General features: G+C 51.8%; 1 protein-coding gene and 1 non-coding gene across 3 annotated transcripts; both read left to right on the forward strand.

The window, feature by feature from the left end:
- The first annotated feature begins 5,869 nt into the window (after window positions 1–5,869).
- On the forward strand, window positions 5,870–5,941 carry TRNAQ-UUG. Its single transcript has one exon. It is a non-coding gene; the product is annotated as a tRNA-Gln (tRNA).
- A 663-nt stretch (window positions 5,942–6,604) lies between these two features.
- On the forward strand, window positions 6,605–20,240 carry GPHA2 (glycoprotein hormone subunit alpha 2). 2 transcript variants are annotated; one of them, XM_045022782.1, is made up of 4 exons: window positions 6,605–6,907; window positions 17,805–17,916; window positions 18,439–18,623; window positions 19,267–20,240. In XM_045022782.1, exons 1-4 carry the CDS (start codon window positions 6,665–6,667, stop codon window positions 19,366–19,368), a joined length of 642 nt encoding a protein of 213 aa, XP_044878717.1. In that variant the 5' UTR covers window positions 6,605–6,664; the 3' UTR covers window positions 19,369–20,240. The 2 variants fall into 2 exon arrangements, with proteins under 2 accessions (XP_044878717.1, XP_044878718.1); XM_045022783.1 differs by lacking the exon at window positions 18,439–18,623.
- Window positions 20,241–23,475: the final 3,235 nt, after the last annotated feature.

Genomic DNA, 23,475 nt, shown 5'->3' on the forward strand with positions numbered 1-23,475 from the left:
GCCTGGTCCAGAGTATTTTTCAAAAAACTCCGGACAGACGGCATAGCACAGACTCAGCACGCTGCTGCGTGACGAGCGTAACGGAAAGCCAAAGAATCAAATGGACGCTCATGGAGGGAGGGGGGACTGAGGACGGAAGGTATCCCACAGTTCCTGCTGTCTCCGAAAAGCATTTGCATTCTTGGCTGAGCTCCAAATGCTTCTAGGGTCAAACACAGTGTCCGCGGTGGGTCAGGGCATAGCTCGGCAATTTACGCCCCACCCCCACCCCCAGAAGTGAAAGGGAAAACAATCCTCTCTTGACTCTTTTACATGTCACCGTATCTTTACTGAATGCTGAAGATAGATGCGATGGTGCAGCACTGAACACCGACATCCTCACTCCCCCCACGCTATGGATGGCTGATGGTACAATAAGACTGATATCCATCGTCATCATCAGCCTATTGGCACATGGGGCAGTGCAAAAGGACTGGTAACCATGCGTACTAGCATCAGTGAGGTCGATCAAGGGCGCCTGGCCCTAATTTTTCCTGGTAGATGGTGCAGTATGGCTGGTAACCGTCCTCATCATAGCAAGAGGGGGCTGAGCTTCATCAGCCCCCACCCTTCATGTGTAAAGAAAAGATTCAATTGCCCCTGGACTAGCAGCAGGATGCTGGGCTCCTCTCCTCCACACTCCTTAATGTCCTATCTGGACTATCATAGCAACTGGAGGCTGCCTTCCATTCATTTCTCACTAACAAGGCACTGTGTCTTATTCCTGCATTCTTTATTACTTCATCACACAAGTGGGGGGACAATGCTATGGTAGCCCAGGAAGGCTGGGGAAGAATGGAATGAACAGGTGGGGTTGTTGCAGGAGCACCTCCTGTGAATAGCATTCAGCTCATAATCTATGCAGGATCTGACACAGATCAGCTGTGCTCTCTGGTTCTCTGATACAGTGGTTCTCTAGTACACTTGCCCATATTCTAGGCAGGACTGATTCTATTTTTACATACCAAAAAGGAGGGATTGACTCAGGGAGTCATTCCCAATTTTGGCTTTTGCGCCCCTGGCTAAGAGCAGCCAGGGGCACTTATGATAGCAGCAAATGTTGCAGTGCAAAAGGACTGGTAACCATGCCCATCTTATTACCAATTTATGGTATGGTAGATGGTACAGTATGGTTGGTAACCATCTCTGCTATCATGCAAAAGCAAAAGCATGCTGCTGTGTAGCGCTGCTGGACCGCCTCTGTCAGCGGCATCTAGTACACATACGGTGACAGGCACAAAAGGCAAAATAGGCTCCATGGTTTCCACGCTGTGGCATCTGCCAGGGCAATCCAGAGAAAACGGGCTTGAAATGATTATCTGCTGTAGCTTTCCCGGAGGAAGGGATGACTGACGACATTTACCCAGAACCACCCGCGAAAATGGTGTTTGCCCCATCAGGCACTGGGATCTCAACCCAGAATTCACAGAGACAGACTACACTGTGTTCATTGTTCGCCAAAATTTATCTTTGCAAGGAATTCACTCCCTTTTTCCCATCACACAGCTTCGACTGTCTCCAGACCTGCCACAGCATCCCCCTCACAGAGGCTGGCAAAGATTAGGCGGCGAAAGAAAAAGACAGGGGACGAGATGTTCGCTGAAGTTATGGGGTGCTCCCGAGACGAGGCGGACCAGCAGAGCCAGTGGAGGGAGACCCTCTCTCTGTACCAACGCTCACACAGCGAACGGGAGGAGAGGTGGCGTGAGGAAGACAAGCAGTCGACTCAAACGCTGCTTGGACTAATGAGGGAGCAAACGGACATGCTCCTGCGCCTTGTGCATGTTCTGCAGGACCTCAGGCAGGAGGACAGAGCCCCCCTGCAGTGTATCTGCAACCGCCCTCCCCCGCCACAAAGTCCCATACCCCCCTCACCCAAAATAACCAGAAGGAGGGGCGCCAGAGGCCGTGTAAACTGTCACTGCACCCCAGCAGAGTGCTCAAGTACCGAAAAGCTCTCATAGCCTAATTTTTGAGAAGTCCTTTCCTTCCCGCCTCACCCAAGCCCCCATCCCAGTTTCATCCCCTAACTGTCTAGTTGATAATAAAAAATACTTTTCTGTTAATTACTTTTTCCGTCATGTTCTTTTAGAGGAGACTGTGTTTGAAGGGGGGGAAAGGGGTTGGTAATTTGACAGGACAATCACCTTTACCAGGGTACAGACAGGGGGGCAGGATCAGCAGCAGGTCACACACACACTGCAGTCAGTACGCACCCTGGTCGGTATGGGAGGTGGTTTGCAGGTTCTGTGTGGGTGGGGGGGTACGTGACTTTGTAGCGGGGGAGGGGGGTTACAGATCTCATGCAACGGTCCCTGTCCTGGACCACAGAGCCACGCAGCAAAGGAATCTGTATCCGTCCTCCCCCGCCAAAAGGCCACATAGCCCACGCACACAGAGTCCCAAAAAGGAGGGATGGCAGGCTCCGTTGAAACATCCAGTCCGGCACTGCAGACCGCTCTGGGAGCAGGAGCCTGTCATTCCTCGAGTTTACAGGCGGTCTTTACATCACCGCACACCCTACCCAGCACAGTCCGTGTCCCAGTTTCAACCCTGTAACGCAAAGTCATCAATAAAGAAACCTTTGTAAAGTTACAGTGGAACATGTATTTTATTTTTATACGTGTGTTGGAAGTTGGGGAAGCGGGGTGGGCGGGGTATGTAACTGCAGATGCTAGTCAACAGTAACTTGGTAAAGAAACAGGGGCAGGTTCAGCTTCTCTGTAAAGAAACTGAACAGTCACAGGTCACGCTGCTCACTGCTCGCTGGTACTTGAAAAGTTCCTTGTCGCTGTGCAAGGCGCCTGCACAGAGCTTCACGAGCCAGGGCATTAGCGGGTAGGCTGGGTCCCCGACGATCACTATAGGCATCTGCACCCCCAAGACTTATTTTGTGGTCCGGGAAGAAACTACCTTCCTGCAGGCGTCTAAACAGATCAGAGTTCCTGAAAACAAGCACGTCATGAACTTTGCCTGGCCACCCGACGTTGATATTGGTAAAACGTCCCCCATGGTCCACCAGTGCTCGCAGCACCATTGAAAAGTAGCCCTATTTCTCAGCAGCTGACTGTGGAAGAGGTGGACGATAAGGTGCGAGGAGTTGACAACGGCCATAACTGCAGCGGGATCCGTGCTCAAAGTGCTGTGGCGCCCGTGCTGTCACTGAGCAGAAAAGTGCACGAACAGATTGCCCGCAGGCGCTTTCAGGGAGGGAGGGAGGGAGGGCGTGATTGACGGTTCAATGATGACAGTTACCCAAAACCACCCTCGACACATTTTTTCCCCCAGCAGGCATTGGGGGCTCTACCCAGCATTCCAATGGGCAGCGGGGAGTGCGGGAACTGTGGGATAGCTTCCCACAGTGCACCGCTTCCAAAGTCGACGCTGGCCCCGTTACTGTGGACTCAGACAGTCGAATTAGTGTATTTAGTGTGGATACACAAATTCGACTTCATAAGGTCGATTCCACAAATTCGAATTAAGTAGATTCGAAATAGTCTTGTAGTGTAGACGTACCCTTAGAAGTGTACTTGTACTTCTGTTTGCTTGTAACCATTTTGGTTGTCCATCCTGACACTTGGTATCGCTTAAACCCATGACTGTTTAATAACCTTGTTTTAATTTTACTCTAAATCAATTGGGTGTTGGATTGAAATGAGCATATGTCAAACCCCAGTTATATTAAAGAGACAACAGCCTGCAGCTCATTAAAGGAGCAACATACATAAGTTGTGTGTGTGTTCCAGGAGAGGGCTGGACGGAGACAGTTTAGGGGAAATTTGGGTCTAGGGGCGTGTGTGTGTTGAGGCCACTCTGCAAACAGTAACTGGGCAGTGGGAGCCAGGGTGTGACCTAGATGCTTGTAAGGCTGGCTGTTGGGGTCCGGCTTATGAGCCACAGCAGCACAGCATTTAAGGCACTCAGAGTTGCAGGGCTGGCAGTGACAAAACCCCTCCCTGGCCTGGTTTGAACCCCAGAATGTCACACTAGGGTCTGTCATATTAGGGTTCCAGTCCCAGCTTGAGGAAAGGGGAAGAATCTGATGGTTTGAGCAGGAAGTGAGCTCGGAGTCAAGACTCCTGCATTCCATACCCAGCCCTAAGAAGGAAGTGGAATCTAGCGAGTTAGAGCAGCAGAGGCTGGGAGTCTGGACACTTGGGTTTAACTCCAGCTTTGGGAGGGGAGCCAGGTCTGGTGGGTTGAGCAGCAGTTGCACATAGGCTAGCACATAATTTGGCACATCCATTCTGAAAGGAAGTGTGGCCAATTAGATGAGACTAGGGTCTGCCATATTAAGGTATGTACAGCTAGGGGCATGTCTCCTAGCCTGGGTAAACAGAAACATGCTAGCTCTGTTTGAGTACAAACCCACCTGACCCCTGTGTCTGAACTGGGGTCGGTAGCTGTGCCACCACATCCATGCTGCTGTTTTTAGTGAGCTAGGGTGGCTATGTCTACTTGGGCTAGGCGGCTTGATCCTAGCTGCAGTATGGCCACCCCCTTAACACTGGAGTTCTAGCCCCAGTGCTGCCTGAATTGACTCTGGAGGAAGATCCACAGGCTTGGTCATTAATCTGCTAGGGCCATTCCTATTTCTCAAGCTGCTTAAGCCAAGAAGCACCAGGAATTTGAGTGCCTCTGCTTTATTTTGTGGCCTGTAACTAATCAGTCTAGGGATTTGAAAGTGGGGACAGTGGCAAGAGACCTCTGCTGTCAAACATTCTGCAGAGGGAGCTAAATGTCTGACAGACAGGAGAGCTGTGTGATATCCACTACACCTGTCCCACATTTTTACCTTGAACAGAGAAATCAAAGCATCCAGAGGCTGCAGTCAACATCATGCTAACAGGAAACAAGACCCTGGCAACAGGAAGTCTGACAACATAGCCCCCCTCCTCCTCTCTCGCCCCTTTCTGATGATCTTGGAATCTGAAGACATCTTGAGAGGGCTTGTGAGGAACACGACAGCTTGGTAGGAGACCCTGAGCAAGGCTGGGTTGAGAGGAAGAAGGGTGGTTAATGCACTGACCTAGGAGATATGGGTTTAATTCCCATCTCCTGCCCTGTTTGACTTGTGGGCAAGTCACTTCTATCTTTATGGCTTGTGGATCCCTTCCAATAAAGTGAGAACCATCTTTCTTTGCCTATTTAGAGTGTGAGCTCATCAGGGCAGGGGCTGTCTCTCACGGTGTCTGTGCAGTGCCCGGCACCGTGGGAGGCCCCCAATCTGGGTCAAGTAATACAGATATTATTATATCAGATGACATAGGAGGGCTACCTGTGCTGGCCACTTACCACCCCCTGTATCACACAACACCAGGTTCTACTGTCTTGCAGCCAGGACCAGGCAAGGTTCATTTGCACCAAAGGCAGGAATCAAAACAGCCCACAAGTCTGGAACTTTGTTGCCCTTAGAATTCCTCCTGCTGCAAGGAAGATGCTGCTGAGCACCATTCATCAGCCTCCTGAGATCAGTATCAAATGCTTGATTGCCATCCAGAGCAAGGGAGGGAAGGCTTTGCTTGGCCCAGGATAAGGGTGGGGAAGGCCAAATGTTTTCACCATGGCACCTGAGCCCAGCTAGTAAGTTATTGGGGCTGGAGACTAACACTAGATCTGTAGGCAGCAACAGCTGTGATGCAGCCATAAGCCATGTGAGGCTGGAGAAGCAGCCATTGAGGAGAGCAGCTGGTTAGACCAGAGGGCAGGAAACCTTTTGATATAAGGAGGCCCTGAAACTTATGGCCTGAAGGGAAGGGAGGGACAGACACTCAGCTGGGATCCACCCATTGTATTAATCCACCCTGGTGCTGACTGCATGGCCCCAGCAGGTCCCATGGTGTAATGGGCAGCACTCAGGACTTTGAATCCTGGAATCTGAGTTCAAATCTCAGTGGGACCTCTAGCAGGTATGTTGGTTTCCTGCAAAGCCCTGGAGCTCACTGTGCTTGACTACTGTCTCTCAGGACAAACTAAAGTGACTGCATGGCCCCTGCCCCAAGTGCTAGCAGGGGCCCAGAGCTCAGATGTGAAGCCTCTCTGTGAGCCCAGGAGGTGGCTGGGATCTTGCTGAGTTGCAGGAGTGGTACACAGGCCCATGGAAATTTGCCCTTATGTGTCATGGGGAACTGTGAGGGGCAAAGGGAATTGTTCCTCACTGTAGCAACACTCATCCCACAATGGCTGCTGGGCTGGGGATGGGACACCAGAAGAGGAGAAAGTCCCCCATTCTCAGGTCCACGAGTGGAAGGTGGGGCAGCTCCCTCTGCCTGTCCCAGAGCAGGGGGATGCTGGGAGCAGGCAGTGTTGATCTGGGGCATGACCCTGGCTGGTCCCCAGCATGCGCCTCTCCCTGCTCCAGAGCCCCAGCATGGAGCTTGGGGGGGGCAGGACCCTCCCTCCTTGTCCCTCTGCCTAGGCAGCACTGGGTCCAGCCCCGACATGCTGATCCAGGCCAAAGCGCTATTGACTCACAGGGCAGGGGCTGTACTAGGCCCGGGGGCCCTATGTAACCAAGCCCCACGCAAGGGGGGTTTGTGATGTCACTGGCCCCCTGGGATGGGTGAGCCCTCTGCCAGGGCACTCTGCGGCACTCTGGCAGCATGTGGGCAGGCCTGAGCTGAGCATGGCCCACAGCAGCTGGCTCCTGTGGCTCTTCCTATGCTGCGTGGCAGGGCAGGCCACCCCAGGGGAGCAGAGGGAGCCCGTAGCTGAGGCTCTGGGCTACAGGAGGACACAGCCTAGGCCCAATCTGCAGGACCAGCTCGTGGCACTGGGGCAGAGGGCTGTGCTGTGGCTGGTGAGCACTGTGGGGCTGTATGGCCTGACCAGCCTGCTGGACGACTTTCCTGACAAGCAGAAGAATGAGGTGAGGGCCCAACAGGCAGGCTTAGCTCAGTCCCATCCAGCATTGGCATGTCTAGAGGCCCCATCAGAGATCTGGCCCCATTATGGTGTGCACATTATTAGTAATACTATGGCACAGCCTGCGAGCCCCAACCACTATCTTGCCCTGTTATGATATGTGTATTATTAGTAGTATTACTTCACATCTTGTCTTAGATTGTAAGTCTTTTGGGGCCTTGTGTCACGGAGTCCCCGGGCGATGCTCTGGAACTGCTCCCCAAAAAGCCAGTCAGGACTTTGGGGAGCCTCCTCTCCCTTGGAGCAGACTGTGTTCAGGGCAAGAAGCTCACACGGCTTCACCTTCCTGGGTCTGACCTTGGAGCATTCAGCATATGCCCCTCCGTGCGCTTCCCACAACGAGTCCGTCCAGGCGAGGTCCTGGGGAAGCCAGAGGGTCCTGCACCCCCCCACACTTCGCAGTCAGACGTGACTCTTAGCCAGCCAGTGAAACAGAGGTTTATTAGATGACAGGAACATGGTCTAAAACAGAGCTTGTAGGTACAGAGAACGGGACCCCTCAGCCGGGTCCATTCTGGGGCCCAGCGAGCCAGACAACCCCGTCTGCCCTCACTTCCCGTCCCCAGCCAGCTCCAAACTGAAACCCCCTCCAGCCCCTCCTTTCTGGCCTTTGTCTCTTTCCTGGGCCAGGAGGTCACCTGATCTCTTTGTTCTCCCTCACCTTTAGCATCCGCTTGCAGGGGGGAAGGGCCCGAGCCATTAGTTGCCAGGAGACAGAGTGTCGGCCAGAAACTGAGCCACCCACAGAGTATTCAGAGGAAACATTAAGAACATTCCCACTTTGTCACATCTTGCACTATGGGGGCCTGGCTGGGCTCCTAGGCAATACAACAATACATACAAGAAGTAGTAATCTAGGGATGGGAATAATAGATACTAAGGAAATATCTTCCCACCTATAATGCACTATTACCCTGTGGAACTCATTGCCACAGGATACTGTTGAGGCAGTTTCAGAGTTCCTAAAAAGGATCGAATACTTATAGGGATAAGGCCAATGTACTGAGTTATAACAGTAAGAACTGAATACAATAAAATAAGGGTTTAAAAGGGGTTGGAGCCCCCTGCTTTAAGGCATAATCAACGTCTCACAAGGTAGGAGGTAAAAGACTAGATTTTAAGGCTAGAAGGGACCATTGGATCTAGTCTGATCTCCTGTATATCACAGGCCAGAGAATTTCACCCAGTTACCTCTGTATTGAGCCCAATCCTTGATAAAGTTCTCCCTTTTAAGCCTTATCTGAAACATCAGTGTTTCCAAAAGTCATCAGATTTAATAATAATTCCTAGCTCTTCTATAGTGCTTTTCATCAGCAGATCTCAGTGTTTTACAAAGGAGGTCAGTATCACTATCCCCATTTTACTGATCGGGAAACTGAGGCACAGGGGGCAGTGACTTGCACGGGATCACCCAGCAGGCCAGAGGTTGAGCCAGGAATAGAAGCCAGTTCTCCCAGGTCCCAGACCAGTGCTCAAGCCACGAGGCTGCACTGAAAAAGAAGCATTGGGGATTTTTTATTTGCCTTCTTGGTTTACTAGCTTCATGTGTTATGGGTTTGCTCTGCAGTGATGACAGCTAGAAACTTGCTCTTTAAAAAACAAAACAAACGAAAGCTGCAATTCTCAGCGGCACACACACACTGGGGCTTGACGGAAAAACAGGAAATCTTGTAAGAGTAAAATTGCAACCATTGGCATCCCTGCAAAGTAACTTTCTCACCAGTAGAGGGAGCTCCTGGGCTCACACTAATGCTGCCTGTTTCACAGCAGGACGATGGCTCTCCAGGCTACTGTAACCCTCCCCACCGGGGCTCCTCCCTTGACTTGTCTCTGAAATGCCTGGATCAAGCAGAGCAGGACTTGGTGAAGCTGCTGGTTGAGCTGTGGAGGTGCAGAGATGCTCTGGGCTGGCTCCCAGAGGGGAGACATGGGAAGAAGCTCTGGGACGGCTACCCCAGCAAGAGAGAGGTGGTGATCTATGAAATGGCGGAGTGCTCCGACTAGGCAGAGCCTGGATCCACCCGGGCCGAGAGCGCTGCAGGAATAAAGGGTTCCAGAAGTATAGTCTCCCCCCAACTCTCACTCTTCATTTAGAGCCAAGGGCCAGTACAAAGATAAGATATCAACCTAGGGAGATGCACTAACCTCTGGAGTGTACATCTTCCCAGAGGTGGGACTAGAACCCAGCAGTCCTGCCTGCCAGCCAGCTCTGCACTACCCCTAGAGAGACCCCAATCTCCTCCTAGAGCTGGGACTGGAACCCAGGGGTCCTGACTCCCACACCTCTGTACTATCTACTGTCCTTTCCAAAGCTAGGAAATAGAACCCAAGAGTCCTGGTTCCCAGCCCTGCCTGTCCCCTCCCCCAAGCTCTGGGTGGTCAGTGCCCTTTAGGGGTTACAGCAGCTAGGCAGGGTGCCCGAACTTCTGGGTTCCAGTCCCAGCTCTGGGAAGCAGAGTTCTATACTGGTTAGAGCAGGTGGGGCTGGGAGCCATACCCCAGGGGCCATCACAACTAAATCTCTGATTTGGAGTCTTAGCTGTGGCCCGCCAGAAACTAATGAGGAGAGGGGATCTCAGATGGGGGTGACTCCAGGGCAGGGCTGAGCCATCACGAATGATGCTTTCTCTTCTCCCCAGCCTAGTCAAGGCTAAATCCTGCTGCAATTTCCAATGGTCTCTGCATTTGCATTGGGCGAAGCCACTTCAGATTGACAGCAGAAGCAGAATCTGTGCCAGGCCCTGGAGAATTCACTAGCACTTAATGCTAGCTGGGCTGGGCAGGGGCCTGTGACTTGTCAGCACCATAGAGCCCCACTCCTGGCGTGTGGAGGAGCCAAGGGGCCACTGCACAGGCTTTCTGGAGCCCTAAGGCATTTGAGCTACAACCTCCAAGCCAGTGCCTTAGCCATGAGACCAGCCTTACGTGAGGTCCTCTCTGACCTTAGGCCCAAAGCACTTTTCACATTGAGGGTAGGGGGCTGTATTTCCAGAGCACCTGACACCTCTCCAGTGCATCAGAGCTTGACTCTATTGACTTGCTCCTGAGTCCCACCAGGTGAGAGGAGAACTTGGCCTGGTAGGGCATCCACCAGCCACTGTACTTAGCAGTGAGTCAGTGGCAAGGTTAGGAATAGAACCCAGGAGTCCTGACTCCCTCCCACTTCCCCCTGCTCTAGCCACTAAACCACATCCCCTTTCCAGAAACAGGAACAGAACCAGGAGTCCTGGCTGCCTGCCCCTACCCCTGCTCCCTTCTCTAGCCACCAGACACCCCCTTGTCCCACCCCCCTGTCAATGAGATCAGAATCCAGCCCGGCAGCTATTTGGAGACAAGTCACCCTAGCTACAGCTTTTATGATGGAAAAATTAAGCCAGCCCCAAACTCTGACCAGTCCCTCACTGATTCTTTAATCTAAGCCCCCTGCTCAACATTTCTCAGTTAACTCATTTTCCTTCCCCCTACGTGCACAGACAGATACTTGCAGGAACAAGACCTAGCTCGAAGGGCCTTTGTCTTTCAACACAGGCAGCTACTGAGCTAATGTCAGCTTCCTCCAGACTGTCATTGAGGCGAGGCGGCTGCCTGCCTGCTCATGTCTCCCCCCCTAACTCCTCCCTGCTCTGAGGGGGTCAGCAGTAGGGCACGTCCACATGGGAGCACCCCAGCAGCACAGCTGGCCCCACTGTATAACATCAGATGTGCTCTATTCTGATCTCAGCTCTTCCAGGATCATGCAGAATCGCCCAGTGGGGTCAGGGCTGGATTCTGATTTCAGCTCCTCCAAGGTCAATTTGGAGTCACTCCCAAATGCATCGGGGTCAGGGCCTGATTCTGAACTCAGTTACACTATGTACATTCATAGTCACCCTCACTGGCTTCAGTGGAGGCAGAGCAGATTCTGTCTTGGTATTAACCTGTTCTGCTGCTTACCCAGCAAATAAAAGGCAGCCTCACCCTCGATCCAAGCTTCCTCACTCCTTCCCTGGACTCTGGGGTGTTCCAATCCAGAACAGAATTTGGCTACTTGGACCTTTCTTTCCTGCAAACCACAATCCACTTCTCTTACTACAAACTTCCCAAGACCTCCCCTTTAAAAGCCACACCCCACAGATGCAACATAGAGCAATTGACCGAAAAAAGAGCACGGATGGGTCAGTTGTTAGGGCCCCTCACCTGGGTCATGGGTCGACCAGGGTTCAATTCCCTTGTTCTGTCTCCGGTTCCCTATGTGATCTTGGGCAAACTAGCCTCTGTGCCTCAGTTTCCCCCTCTCTAGTGCCCTGCCTCACAGGGGTGTGTGGGGATAAATCCATTCAAGACCAGCAGGTGCCTAGACACTACAGCAGCGGTTCTCAAACTTGTGTACTGGTGACCCCTTTACACAGCAAGCCACTGAGTGCGACCCTCCCTTAAAGATATAAAAAAGTGTTTTTAATTTATAACACCATTATAAATGCTGGAGGCAAAGCGGGGTTTGGGGTGGAGGCTGACAGCTCACGACCCCCCCCTGTAATAACCTCATGACCCCCTGAGGGGTCCCGACCCCCAGTTTGGGAACTCCTGCACTACAGTGATTGGGGGAGTGTGCAGATGAGTACATAGGAGAGACAAAAAAGCAGAGGGATATTGACGTGTGCTTGGCTCCTTGAATGGACTAAAGATGAGCGGGCAGTTGGTATTTCCACAGGCTGAGAGTAATACAGAAATAGCCCCATTAAATATGTATTGTAACAACTCTTTTTGCATGATCATTTCCCATAAGTTTGATGAGGCCCTGGGACTGGTGCATGCACACGCACGCATCTATGGCTTTGCTTAGAGAACGAATTGTAAGCTCAGGGATGCTAAAGACGGCTTGATGCAGGATACAGTTACTTTTCTGCAGAGATCTTGTGCTTTCTTCCCTGGGACCAAGGGCCAAATCCTGATCTCTGCCAAAGTAGAATCTGGCCAGTGCTAGATGTGACCCACACTGCACTTGGAAATAGCTGACGGAGGAGCTGCTTACTGCACTGCAAACCAGCTGGCAAGGGCGAGATTTTTCCAAAGAGCCCAGGGCAAGGTTTCTGAGGGCTCAGCAGCCACAACTGGGCTTGTAGCAAAGCAAACTTCTGGAAATCAGGCCCAATTGGGGGTCCTGAGCCCTTGGGAAACACAAGCAAAGAACAGCTCAAAGTGAGGAGCTGTTTACAGGCCAGAACGGCAAGGCAGAACTGTGGTGTCAGAGGTGTCTCATCTGAAATCCGACATGAAGCCATAGCCCTTGTTGGCTTCAGAGATCCCGTGGCACTTCCCCCAGCCAGGGCATGAACCTTGGCAGCCCAGCCCAGCTCCAGTGTTTTGCCTCCTTACCTAACCCTTCGTTGTTTCAAAATCCTTAATTTCCTCCCCTAAACTCTTGCCTGTCAAACTGCCCTGCCCAGAGACGGGTGGATTGAGCTGAAACGCACGAGCAGAAGTGCTGCTAGCCGATGATCTCCTCACAAAGATCCCAGCTCAGTCACGCCAGCTTTTCAAAGCTCCTCTTTATCCAGGGAAGTCTGACAGCTCAGCCCTTCTGGCCAAATTCCACTTTCTTTACGCTGCATTAAGCTTTCTGAGCCAATCCTCCATTTAGAAAAAGCTTGGCCCCAAGACTCAATCCAACAATGGCAGGTTTATATATTGAACTTAATCCAATGCCTAAAATATGTCTGGGTGATATAAATAGTTGCTGGTAAAGAACTGGAGCTTTCTCCCTGCTCTCTTCCAACATGTTAAGTCACAATCCCCTTTAGTTTAATTCAACTCTCCCGGAATTAAAGATTTAATTGGCTTGGAGGGGAGAGGTGTTAAGAGCCCTCAGTGCTTTAGGGCTGTGCCAGGCTCTGCTAATCGAGTTAGCGTCTGGTTTAGTGACCCCACCAGTATAGAGGCCAGGGGGAATCACATTCTCCAAAGACGCTTATGCCCCATTTTCAAAATGACTCCTCAGAGCCCAAGTCACTTTTGAAAATGGGGCACAGGCAGTTTGGAAAATTTGATCTTTAAGATTTTAAAAGTCAGGATCCTAAATCCGTAACCCCTAGATAAAGACAGGCCAGTGCTATTCTTACAGCAGGAAGGATGGTCTTGTAGCTAAGGGGCTGGACTAAGCCACAGGTGGGCTAGGTTTGATTCTTGTCTCTGCCACTGACTCCTTGGGCAGGTCACTTCCCTGCTCTATGCCTCATTTTTCACCTAAAAAGCAAGGCTAATTCGCCTTCTTTTATCTATGTAGACTGTGACCTCTTTGGGGCAGGGACGGTCTCTCACTGGCTCCCTACCTGGCACAAGGAAAGGCCTGATCTTGGGCAGGGGTGTGTACGGCACCCAGCACAATGGGGGCCCCCCAAGTCTCGGTCAGGGTCTGTGCAGTGTCTGGCCCAAGTGGAGGTCCTGATCCTGGCCAGGGCCTCTAACAATCTTGCCCTACCATGAAGAGCAAATAAAAACCCCAAACAAAACCACCCAAGTTGTTGTTTTGGTTTGAAAAAGAATCTTTAAAACAAATCCTCTCCCCCTCCCGCATTGGTCAACTTCAGCCATTTCCAGCCTGGGTTCAATTGCCTGTCACCCCCACAGCTGAATTGAACCTCCTCCAGAGGAGACACGGGGATCCCTTTGTTCTAGAGTAGCAGCTTTGTTCATTTGGGAAGGATCCCCCCTCCCTCTCCACGCCCGGGTGGCAGGTTTTCATTCAACTTTCAGAAGCAAGATCAAACCTGTCAGTAAAGATTAGGCAAAGGCAGCCGTTTTCCTAGATGATAAGGCCAGAAGGGACCACTGGGATCATCTGGTCTGACCTCTTGTACAGCACAGGCCACAAGACATTCCTGCATTAACTCCTGTGTGAACCAGAGCAGACCTGCTAGAAATACCCACAATTTTTAAATCAAGATTGGATGGGATGGAGAATCCACAACCCTTCCTTTGGGAGGTGGTGAATTCCCCCTCACTGTTAAACATTTGTGCCCTGCTTCCAGTCTGAATTTGCCTAGTTTTATCCCAGCCACTTGATCTTGCTACACCTTCGTCGGTTGGAATCCATTGCTCTGAGAACTGACTCACCATTTCACCTTGGGCTAGTCACTTCCCCAGCTTTGCGCCTCAGTTTCCCCATCATTAATGTGACCCACCCCAGAGCAGAGCCAGAAAGGTTAATTCTTGTTTCTAGGGTACTAAAGGAGGAAGTGACGTCACCCAAGGGCTGCAGCAGAGCCAGGAATAAACCCAGGTGGCCCGAGTTCCAGCCCAGCACACTAGCCATTGTACAACACTGTCTCCTTGCCCATGCTTTTCCTGGAAGGTGCCGGGGTCTCTGCAGAGCTGGCACCATCCCATATCCAGCAAGAGACAGCTCAGTGATGGATGGAGAAGAGCAGGGATTTTGAGGGTTAAGGTACGGGGCTGGGGCTCAGGAGATCTAGGTTCTGGCTCTGCCATAGATTCCCTGGGTGACCCTGAATCTCTCTGGGCCTCAGTTTCCCCACCTGGGACATAAGAATGATAATTCTTCTTTTATCTTATTTATTTAGATTATAATTATCCCTTTAATCACAGATGGGGAAACTGAGGCCCAAAGAGGGTTGGTCACCCACCCGAGGTCACCCAGTAAGTCTATTGCAGAGCTGGGTTCTAGGAGCCAGTGATTAATTAATACACCCAGGCACTCCGAGACGAGCCACTGGACGAGGACAAGTCATTGTTCTTCGCTGGGCTGCCAGTGGAGCCAGAGCTGTGACCTGGAGTGATCCTGCACCAGTCTGGAGAAATTGTTATTAGCAAGAAATGGACACATTTTGCAAAGGCAACGCAATTATCTCCCTAATGCACCGGTAGTCGGATGCACGCCGGGGCGTCTGGCAGGGGACTTACTGTGCTCCTGAGCTGGAAGGCTGCCTGCAGGAAGACATCATTGCAGAAGCACAGTTTGCTTGGTCTGAGGGGGCGCTTGCCATTCACTAGTTCTTTGGATCACAGCATCTGGTACAGCAGATGAGCTGCAAGAGCCATGTCCTCAACACTCATTAAAAGTCCCCTGGCTCGGTGCTGTTAAATAGCTGCTGCAGCTCACTGGTGGGTGTATAAGCTCCCCCCTCCCCTCCCCCCGAAGCAGATGCATCTCATTGGGAGGTAAAATGGGGTGTATACATAGTTTGCACTGTGCTCTGAGATCTGTCGGAATGGAAGACGCTGTCAAATATAAGATCCATCAGCTGCTACACTTGTGTGATATTGAATACCGACATATGAAGCAATAAAGCACATTGTAGCCCTGCCTCTGGGGACATAGAGGGGTCGGACTTTGGGGACTGCATAGACCACGCCACTAAATCCATTTCAAACATGTCATTTCAGGAGGATGAAAACAAGATGTACAAATCTAGCAACACCCCTGTTGTCTCTAGACAGCATGCACAGCCATGCTGGCTAGAGCTCCAGGCCTTTCCTTCTACAAGGGCAGGCCTGGAGGTCATAGATAATCCCCATTGGCTGTTAGCAATATAGGGCTTATGACACACGCTTGAGTCTTTTCAATTCCATCCAGCAAAGGGCAGTGGCACTCTCTGTCATGCACATGCACATGCACTCTCTACGCTAACAAACTATTTGTTGCGCTGCCCCCGAATTGATGGTTCTAAGGGGAAGGGAGTTAATTGTAACCACAAGTGGTCTATTTTTACCCAGCTCCAAAGCCCCTTTTAAGCCGGCACTGTGAAGGGCTTGGCCTAAGAAGCTGATGGAAGTTGATGGGGTGGGATCTCTGAAAAAGCAAGTGGCTCTGGAAATCCAGAGAGCAATTTATTTGTATTAGCTGGAGGGCTGGTGGGGGCGGGGCAGAGGATGGAGATGGGAAAAGTGAGAGACCTGAAGGGGCAGGCTGAGGTGTGGAGATGCAAATACCTGAGCTAGATATAGCACCTGGGAGGGCTTGCAGCAGAATACCATGACTCGGGAGCTGCCCAACAGGACCCTGGTGCGAGAGAGCGGCTAACACCCTCTGCTGCGGACTTCCTGCCAGCCACACACAGATGGTAGGCTACACTCCTGGCTGGGGGGAATTGAAGGAGGCATAACAGCTGGGGTCTGAGCTGCACTGAAGGCAGAGCAGGTTCCCAGGTCCTTTCGGTCCTTGAGGCAGGAGGAGTTTGTAGGTGAAGAGAGAATAGTCATTAGAGGGAATAATCCCAGGCTCACATGCTTGCGCTAGCCAACTTGCCTCCCAGAGCTGGGACTAGACCCCATGATGCCCAGCCCACTGCTCTAACCACTAGACCCCTTTCCCAGAGTTAGTGGTAGAACCTAGGAGTCCTGATGCCCAGTCCCTGCATACTAGTCAATGCCCCTTTGATCACTGCTCTTTTGATTCACAGGAGAAGTTGAGTTGAAAGAACTTGCTATAGCAAAAAGGAAAATCTCTTTTACTGTATTTGCTGTTCCAGTTTTACTCCAGGTAGAACTGTACAAGGCTGGAATGCCAGGAAGTGGGCACAAGCAAACAACATGTGCTTTGAAAGGAATAAACAGATTACTTGATGAGGGACTCTATCCTGGGAAGCTGCGGCTCTGAAAAAGATTTGGGGGGTGGAGAATCAGCTGAATGGGAGCTCCCAGTGTGATGCTGTGGCCAAAAGGGCTAATGTGATACTTGGATTCATAAAGTGGGGAATCTTGAATAGAAGTAGAGAGGTTAGTTTGTCTCTCTAATTGGCACTAGGTGGCCAGAACACCCTGTCCCGTTCTGGCGCCCACAGTTCACGAAGGATGTGGATAAAGTGCAGAGGGTTTAGAGAAGAGCCACAAGAAGGATTAAAGGATTAGAAAACCTGGGTGACAGTGAGAGATTCCAGGAGATCAATCTATCTAGCTCAGGGGTAGGCAACCTATGGCACACGTGCCGAAGGCAGCACGTGAGCTGATTTTCAGTGGCACTCACACTGCCCGGGTTCTGGCCACTGGTCCGCGGGGCTCTGCATTTTATTTTAATTTTAAAATAAGCTTCTTCAACATTTTAAAAACCTTATTTACTTTACATACAACAATAGTTTAGTTATATATTATAGACTTATAGAAAGAGACCTTCTAAAAACGTTAAAATGTATTACTGGCACGCGAAACCTTAAATCAGAGTGAATAAATGAAGACTCGGCACACCGCTTCTGAAAGGTTGCCGACCCCGATCTAGCTTATCAAAGAGAAGGTGAAAGGGTGACCTGATCACAGTCTAGCAGTACCGACATGGGGAACAAATATTGAATAATGGGCTCCTGAGTCTAGCAGGGAAAGATTTGAAATAAGGCACACATTTTCATCAGTGAGGATAAGTAACTATTGGAACAACTTCTCCAGGTCAGTGGTGGATTTTCCATCATGGACCATTTTAAATCAAGGTTGAATGTTTTTCTAAGAGATCTGCTCTAGGAATGATTTTGGGGAAGTTCTCTGGCCTGTGCTCTACAGGGGGGTCAGGACAGATGATCACAATGGTCCCTTCTAGCCTTGGAATCTATGAACCTAAGTGTGTGGGGAGGGGGATAGGGACAGCCCAGACTCTGAAACTTGGTCTATGGCCTTTGTCACAGCACATCCCAGTCTCTTTTGTTCCCAAAGGCTAGAGCCCTTCTACTCAAGAAGAATCCCCATTAGCAGTATAGGAGCTAGGACACACAGCTCAGAGGTTCAGATTCCAGCCAGCAGAGGGTGGCTGTGCACACATGCACGCAGTGTACGCACTATTCTAATCAGAGCAGCCCCTTCGCTCCCCACTTCCTGCTGCCCTGGCTCTGTACCCTGAGCCTGTGCCATTCCCGTTGCAGAGCCCATACACCATGCCATCCTGCCATGCTGCCATCATCTCCCTGCTGCTGATCCTGACGGCTTCCCCATGCTGGAGCTACAAGGCCATCGGGCCTGGCTGTCATCTGCACCGTAAGGACAGAGGAGGGGGGAAATGGAGCAGTGCCAGGGCTGAACATAGCACCGGGGAGCCAGGATCTCCCTAACTCTGGGTCTGATGCTGACCCCCTCTCTGGGGACTCATGAAATTGCTGCATTTTACAGTCTGGGAAACTGACGCACAGCAAGGGGAAGTGACTTGGCCCTGAGGTCAAGCATAGTCCGTGACAGAACCAGGAATAGAGCCCAGGAGTCTTGGTTCCTAGCCCCTCTGCTCTAACCACTATAGCTCCCTGCCCCCCCCAGTTGACTTTTGCACCCCTGTACTTTACAGGGATGCTCATGGCTGTAAATCCACTTGAGTGTTCAGTGCAGGGGATGGGTCTTCTGGATCCTAAAGTTGCCAGTTCAAATCCCAAGCAAGTAGGGTCCTTCCCGCTCTGTGGCCCTGGTGTGGAATGAGTTAGTTGGCTCTCAGCCCAGCCCCTAGCTCATCAGCACAGAGGTTGAGGGCTGGCTGGGCCATGAAGACTGAACTCCCCCTTCTCCCCACAGCATTTGATGTAACCATCAAGAGCGACCGCCGTGGGACCTGCCGTGGGTCCCATGTGGTCCAGGCCTGTGTGGGCTACTGCGAATCCAGCGCCTTCCCCTCCAAGTACTCCGTCCTGCTGGCCAGCAGCTTCAAACACAATGTCACCTCTGTGTCCCAGTGCTGCACCATCAGCAAGATGCAGAAGGTGAGTGGGGCTGGAGGATAGGCCCTAGATCCTGCCCCACAATGTGGGCTCAGGCCTGGTATGAGTCTGCCCACAAACTCAGCCAGACTGGGGCACATGGGACTCCTGGGTGCATGCAAGAGCTGGGATGATCGCTAGAAGCAAGAGAGAGGGGGATCCTTTAGCAGACACACAGGTATTGAGGAATCCAGTAGCTCCCCAATGATTCCCCAGGTCTCAGAGACAGCAGCTGGGATCGAAGCACATAGGGGAAAGCTGGATGGACACAGCAGGGCCGAATCTCAGCTACTTTGAGGATTTGGTGCACGCTACAACCACATGACACGAGTAATGTGACTGGCACAGGTGCAGCGCACCCTGGTCCGGCACAGCACTCACGAGAGGGGATCTTCAGCGCTGGCTGGAATCTCAGGGCTACTCTGTGGCCCTTTCAGAATCCATCCCTGCCAGCCAGCGTGGAGTTTAAAGGGCTCTGCTCCTAGGAAGGGGCATGGCCAGAATGCACCATTCTCTGGCTATTCTCTGCCCCCAAGGGATCATGGGAAGTGGCACCTGCTCTAACTTGCACCAGGGCCTGGAATTCAGGGAGGGCATAGGGGGTTGGTGCCAGTCCCTCTCTCACCCTCTCATCCCCCCGCCACAGATCAAAGTCCGCCTGCATTGCGGGGCCATCCGCCACGAAGAGATAGAGATCTTCACCGCCAAGAGCTGCCAGTGCGACATGTGCCGTCTCTCCCGATACTGACTGGGCCGGGGAAGCCCTCTCCTGCGACACCCACAGACTGGGCTTGTCTAGAACTGTGCATATTAACATGTGTCAGCAGGGGCTACTGCCGTCCATACCAAGCTTGCTTTGCCACCACCAAGGGGCACCACAGCTGCTCCCAGCTTTACCAAGAGCTTCAATTTGCCAGAGTGTTGCTGCTGTAGGTTTGTCTTTGCAAACAGATACCATTAGCAGACAGCCCCCCAGCTGGACAAACCACAGAGCCAGGCTCCCCAACCCAAGCAGGGCTGTAAATGGGGTGCTGCCTGTAGGCTGGGCCTAGTCAGAAAAATTCATAGGCTTTCCCCTCTGCTGTGCTGCCAAGAAGCCAATACCTGATCTCAGGTTAATGTACCTGGCTAGAGCATAAAATATGCTCCTTCCTGACCCCTAGAGAAGAGCTCAGCTCATGCCTTGGACCCTGAGAGTTGATTGTCACTCTCAGGAAAGATCCCTGCAAGGACATGCCTGAATCCTGACCCCATAACAAAGGGAACCCTTTAAGGCCCCTTTATTTACCAAGCAGAGCATCCTAGTACTGAACTGACCTAGGCCTCCTAGGGAGTCTATGGAAGGAAAGTACATCCCCATTGCTCATTTTTATATGGGAGTGCCAGAGGCAGCGCTAGAGACATAGCTCCACCCTGCACACATCTCACCTCACCCACACCAGCTGGAGCTGGAATAGCTACCAGAGGCTGTAGTGGGGTAGCCAGAGGGCTGTGTTTTATACGCTGGCGCTATGGGATCTAGTTGTTCTGACCTGCTGTGTGACCATGCGCACGTTCTTTCTTCTTACTGTGCTTGGGTTTCTTCTCCCATCATTTGCCTATTTAGATTGTGAGCTCTTTAAGGCCAGAACGCTCTTTCACTGTGTCTGTGCACTACGTGGCCTGTTGGAGGCCCTGATCTTGGTCAAGGTCTCTAGCTGTGACTCTAATATGAATAATAATGCTATACTGGGGCTAAGGCTACCTGTGCTTCCACTCTCTCACTGAGTGCTATAGTATGTGAGCTATTAAAATAAATGATCTTGTTGAAGAAACTCTAGCTTGCCCAGCAGTTTCTGTGCCAAACAAACCTTTCCAGCTGGGCTGCTTAAAGGTGTCAGTCCCAGCTGCTAAAATTAAGCAGCACTTTAAAAAAATCCTAGTAATCTTGGATCCCCTACAGTCCTGGTGGCCAGGAGTTCTGCTGGCTGCAAGAAGCAGCATCTCTTCTTAGTTCTCACTTCATAGGCATTCAATCCTTAGATGGTTCTATCCCTGGTTCTGGGTGGGGAGTGGGGTCTAGTGGGTTAGAGCAAGTGAAGAGGGGAGCCAGAACTCATGGGTTCCATTATAGTCTCAACATGTGACTGTTGTCACTCAGTGCCTCAGTTTCCCCCTCTTTCAAACAGGGATAGCAACCTTCACTGCACTGGTGGAAAGGCTAACACCACCAAAGGAGGGAAGGGGACTCTGGGCTGGGGTAGCCCCTTGGTCTTCTCCTGTTCATAGCCTCTTGCTGAGCTGATGTCCTGGACCCACAGTCTGGTTGTGTAAAGGGCCTCACCTCCCAGCCAGGTGGGTAGATGGTTCAGATGTCTGATCTGTAGCCCCCACCCCACTCCCAATGGGCTCAAGCCATTGTGTTCCTAAGCCAGGAACCACTTGGCCTTTACGGCAAACTCCTCTCTGCACACATGGTGGGGGTGAGGCATGGGGGTGTGGCAGAGGGGAAGTAAACATGGGAGAAGGGGCAGGGGGCAGAGACCAGTGTGGGGCTGATTTCTGTGTCAAGGAACCAGACTCCAGCTAGAAACTTTATTTGGATTAGAGTACATTGGTGGGAGGATACAAGGAGACCTGCCCCCCACCCCCAAGGCTCTGTTGCACCCACTCACCCCTGGCTGCTATCAGTCCAGGCCACTCCTGCAGGGGCAGCAACAAGCCACAGGGGGCATGATCGATGGAGGTCCCTGCAGGCCAGTGAGTGGCTGGCAGCTGCTGCCCTGCTGGGGCATCCAGGCTAGGAAGGATTCAAAGCCTTCAGTGCTGGTCCATAGTAGGGGACCTGCTGCCTTACTGGTCCGTAGAGGGCAGGTGCTCCTGCTGACTGGTAGACAGACACACTTGCAGGGGCAACTCATTGGCTACCCCATGGGGAAGGCAACACCCCCTTTGGAAGCCTGCTGGCCAATTAGAAGTGGTCTGCCTGCTGAAGATGTATTTGTGGCTTGAATCTCAATGCCATGCCTCCATTTTCCCAGCATCCTCCAGGGGCAGAGACCCACAGGTACCCCACCTCTGCTGCCCCAGCATCCTCCTGGAGGGGGCCTCCTAATAGCACCACCCCTGAGCCAAGGCACTGGCTGAGGGTTCAGTTCACCGATTCCCCTCCCCCTCATAGCACATGGGTGAAAATGCTCCCCTCTCCCGCCCCCCATCGCCAGCATCAGTGCCTGCAGGAAGACATGCAATGGGTTGATGCTGGGGTTGATGTTCCAGTAGCAGCTCGAGGTGCAGAGCTGATGAGAGGGTTCCCTGTGGGGCAGCTACAGGATGGGGTTCTTCAGCCTCCTGCAACATACAACTGCCTGGGGAGTGATGTATTTAATACAAGGATCCCTGCCCTTGGATGGGGGTGGGGGGAGAGCAAAAGGGACTGAGTTAGAAGCAGACCATATAAATCAGCACCTCCCAAAGTTTTGCTGACACAAGTGAATTTTAACAAAGTATTTCCCGCTGGGACCCCAGCCTGCATGGAGGGCACCATTTTGAAGAGCAAAAGGTTATTATCTGCACAGTGACCAAGACCATGCACCCCCTGTCCATGCAAAGTCATGCTGCATAGAGGCGGCCATTTTGCTCTACAAAAATGGCAGACTCTGCAGTGTGATCTCATCCATATGGAGCACACAAGGTCAGTGTGTAGAGGATACCAGGCTGTAGAGCAAAATGGCATCCTCCCTGCATTATGACCTCTCACACAGGGCTCACACTGTGCAGAGCTAAATAGCATCCTTTGCCTACTAGGAACTGCCCCAACCCCCTCTGCTGATTGCATGACTGTTTGGGAGCTGCTGATATACAGGCTCTTCAGTGGGGTGATTGCTGCTGCCCTCTTCTGCAGAGTCAGAGCTGTGCCCTGGAGTGTGACTAGAGCACAGCCTAGTGGGGCAGGATAACAGCCCTGCTAGTGGAACAGCAAATGGAGATTAATGCCTGAGCCAATAGCAGAGTCCTTGCATCCCCCAGCCTAGAGTATCTGACCCATCCAAGTGTGATTGGGATTAGACCCTGCTGGAAATGCTATGATCCCGCTCTTAGAGATGGGGTGTGTGTGTGTGTGTGGTGTTTCCCCAGGGTCTCACCACAGAGCTGCACCCATAAGGCCAGCCCTTCCTAGGCTGTAGGGAGCAAATAGTGCTGGTTTTTATTCTTGCTGGGGGAGAGCTGCCACCTATTCATTACTGGGTGCTCACCACTAGGACACTGGTATCCCTCTTTGCTCTGCTTGTTGGCAGGGGGTAACAGGCCAGCACTCAGCCCCAGGGCACAGCGAGCATGGCTGGCCTTCTTGCTTTCATCCCCTGCAGAAGAATTTAAGAGCAAGCTCTGAACTCCATAGGTCTGCCCCTCCCCCAACAGAGGGGACCACTAGCATCCTCTACCCATCAAACTCCATATCCTGCTAATATACAGATTCCCCTGAGTCACAGCCCAGTCACCAATTTTGAAGGCTGGGGGGAGGGGAGGGCTGGTTACCAGGAGTCCTGAGTTCTACGGCAAATTTTGGGTGGGGAAAGCCTAGTGCTCTTCCCACCCTGCTTTTCAACTCTTGTATCTCTCTCTTTGCCCAATGAGAGAGTTAATACTTTGCCCTCATCTACTGCAGCCCAGCAATTAACTCTGCCACAGGCTGTGGTGAGTGCATTTTACATACCAAGAGAACAACCCAGTAATCTGCAACCTGCCCAAGGTCACAGAACAAGTCAGTGACTGCAAAAAGAACCCAGGTGTCCTAACTCCCAGCCCCCACCTACATGCCCCTTCTCCCACCTTCACAGCCTAACACTTTGTGAATGGAATCTGCACAGCCCAG

The sequence above is a fragment of the Mauremys mutica genome, chromosome 7 (assembly GCF_020497125.1).
Source record: "Mauremys mutica isolate MM-2020 ecotype Southern chromosome 7, ASM2049712v1, whole genome shotgun sequence".
Taxonomy (NCBI): Eukaryota; Metazoa; Chordata; order Testudines; family Geoemydidae; genus Mauremys; species Mauremys mutica.